Source organism: Protomyctophum parallelum, assembly GCF_964188405.1.
Source record: "Protomyctophum parallelum genome assembly, chromosome: 19".
Classification (NCBI taxonomy): Eukaryota; Metazoa; Chordata; class Actinopteri; order Myctophiformes; family Myctophidae; genus Protomyctophum; species Protomyctophum parallelum.
The window spans coordinates 1,329,042-1,332,262 of record NC_139717.1 but is presented as its reverse complement, the minus strand read 5'-3'; the positions used below and the strand labels follow the sequence as shown (position 1 = coordinate 1,332,262).

The 3,221-nt window shown below is 43.7% G+C and overlaps 1 protein-coding gene across 1 annotated transcript in view; it reads right to left on the bottom strand.

Annotated features, from left to right (window-relative positions):
* LOC310876381 (intersectin-2-like) overlaps positions 1 to 2,257 on the bottom strand; it is a gene marked incomplete at both ends in the record, with an annotated part of 76,562 nt that extends 74,305 nt beyond the window's left edge. Inside the window, 1 exon segment of the mRNA XM_083789909.1 lies at positions 2,173 to 2,257. Coding sequence (XP_083646035.1) covers positions 2,173 to 2,257 — 85 coding nt within the window.
* Between the last annotated feature and the right edge of the window lie 964 nt (positions 2,258 to 3,221).

Here is a 3,221-nt window from a genome sequence, read left to right as displayed (position 1 = left end):
AAATGATGTTCAATTAAAAATCACATTGATGATTACTAGTAATGAATGAATGACTGAATGAATGAATGCCTGATTGCAGACTCAGGGTCCATAGAAAAACATACCAAACACAAAATACAATATACATCCAAATTTCTTTTACATGTTAGACAGGCATTTGTGGGGCAAATAAGGGCTTATATTGGGGGGAAATAAGGGCTTATATTGGGGGCAAAAAGGGCTTGTGGGGGGGCAAATAAGGGCTTATGTTGGGGGCAAATAAGGGCTTATGTTGGGGGCAAATAAGGGCTTATGTGGGGAGTAAAAAGGGCTTGTGTGGGGGGCAAATAAGGGCTTGTGTGGGGGGCAAAAAGGGCTTATGTGGGGACCAATAAGTGCCATTGGCCCTTCAAGACGAACATTTGACAAGTAATGATAATTTCACTATCATAATGAATTATCTTTTAATCTGCCATCAGTCAGTTTTAGTTTCAGACTAATGAGAACATATTGCTTATTTTACTGTCCAATGACATGAAATGGCACAAGGGACGGACTCCACAAAAACACCACCCCCAAACATTCTGGAGTTTGAGCCCCTGCCCCCCCAATGCTCTCTGCACGGCCCTCAGACAGACAGACAGGCAGGCAGGCAGACAGACAGACAGACACACTTTTACTTCTACTCCACTACATCTCGGGGCCAAACTTTGTACTTTTACTCAACTACAATTATATGGAAACTTTAGTGGCAGCGGTGGCAGAGTGGATTGCGGAGCAGGCTAGATATCGGAAGGTCGCCAGTTCGAATCAGCGGTCCGACACGTTAAAATTACCACCGTTGAAGTGCCCTTGGACAAGGCATTGAACCACTACCATGAAATGCTCCATGTGGGCCTGGCTGTAAACAAGTATCTGATGCTTAGTCCAGTTACCCTTGGTAAACTTGATTTACCAGAACGCATTTCTTCTTCTTCTAGTTACTATAGTTAGTTACTAGTTACTTTGGAGATTTTAATTTTTATTAGAAAAACATGCATTAACCATTTCAACCCCATACATTTCGGCCATTTGAAAATCGCCGATCTATTGAGCTTGTAGATCTGCTATCTTCAATAGATTTTTGTACACGTTTGAAATGGGACATTCTGCAATATGAGTATACTTTAACTTTTAGTACTTTAAGTACATGTTGATGCCGATACTTTTGTACTTTTACTCAAGTACATTTTCAATTCCGTACTTTTACTTGTAACGGAGTATTTCTAAATTGCAGTATTGGTACTTTTACTGAAGTAAAACAATTGAGTACTTTTTCCAGCAGTGCTACAATCCCATCAGAGCACAACAATACAAATCAGTGAATTCATTGAATGAACAGCCATCGATTCATAACTATACACATAATATAAGTTCACAACACATAAACTCCTCCCTTTCCTCTGGTTTCATTCTGGTTTCGTTCCCCCTTCACTAAAACTTGCCTCCATCACACCGATCCTAAAAAAACCCGGCCTCGACCCTGACTCCCCCAATAATTACCGGCCCATCTCAAACCTCCCATTTCTGTCAAAAATTCTGGAACGAGTCGTCGCAAATCAAATCACTGCATACCTGGAAACAAACCACCTCTATGAACAATTTCAATCCGGCTTCCGCACCAAACACAGCACTGAAACTGCCCTCCTCAGAGTCACCAACGATCTCCTGCTATCTGCTGACACCGGTTCACTCAACATCCTCATCCTCCTTGACCTCAGTGCCGCCTTCGACACCATTCACCACTCCATACTCATCTCACGCCTCAAATCCACCCTTGGAATCACTGACACTGCCCTCTCCTGGTTCCAATCATATTCATAATCATAACTGCCAATCACTCACGTCACCTGTCACCCACGGCGTCCCCCAAGGTTCAGTACTTGGTCCCCTTCTCTTCATCCTCTACATGCTCCCCCTTGGTCAGATACTCTGCACTCATGGTCTCCACTTCCACTGCTATGCCGATGACACTCAACTGTATCTCCCCGCCAAAACCATCACCCCCACCACCCACTCCACCCTCACCTCCTGCCTGACTGACATCAAAACATGGATGCAAACAAACTTTCTAAAACTCAACTGCAATAAATCTGAAATCATCATCATTGGCCCCGACTCCCTCACCCGCTCCTCTCATGACTTCTCCCTCACCATTGATGGCTCCACTGTCACCCCCTCCACCCGAGTCCGCAACCTTGGTGTCATCCTTGACCCCACCCTCTCCTTCCAGCCCCATGTCAACCAGATCACCAAAACCGCCTTTTTCCACCTCCGTAACATTGCCCGCCTTCGTCCCATGCTATCCCACACGGCCGCTGAAACACTCATTCATGCCTTCATCACATCCAGACTCGACTACTGCAATAGCCTCCTGTATGGCGTCACCACCATGGTCCTCAAAAAACTACAGTATGTTCAAAACTCCGCCGCCCGCCTACTCACCAGAACCAGATCCAGGGACCACATCACACCCATCCTCCGCGAACTCCACTGGCTCCCAGTCAAGTCCAGAATTCAATTCAAAATACTCACCATCACCTACAAAACCCTCAACAACCAGGCCCCCCTCTACCTCTCTGAACTCATCAACCGCCATGTCCCCTCCCGCTCCCTCAGGTCAAGCACTGCCAACCAACTGGAAACCCACAGATCCAACAAACGGACATGGGAGACAGGGCCTTCGCAGTGGCTGCCCCTTCTCTCTGGAACTCACTCCCAACTCACATCAGAGCTGCCCCCACCCTCGAAATGTTCAAAAGCACACTCAAAACCCACCTTTTCAAACTGGCTTTCCCTACATAACCCCCCCCCCCCCACACACACACACCCTTCTTTTTTTGTCCCTCTTTTGATTTTGATTTCTAGTTTTTAACCTTTTAAACCTTTTTAAATAGTTTTAATAGTTTTCTAATAAATATGTCTGAACTTCTTTCTGTAAAGCGACTTTGGGTACCCAGAAAAGCGCTATATAAATCGTATATATTATTATTATTATTTAAATTCATAACTATACACATAATATAAGTTCACAACACATTCAAATTCATAACTATACACATAATATAAGTTCACAACACATTTAAATTCATAACTATACACATAATATAAGTTCACAACACATTTAAATTCATAACTATACACATAATATAAGTTCACAACACATTTAAATTCATAACTATACACATAATATAAGTTCACAA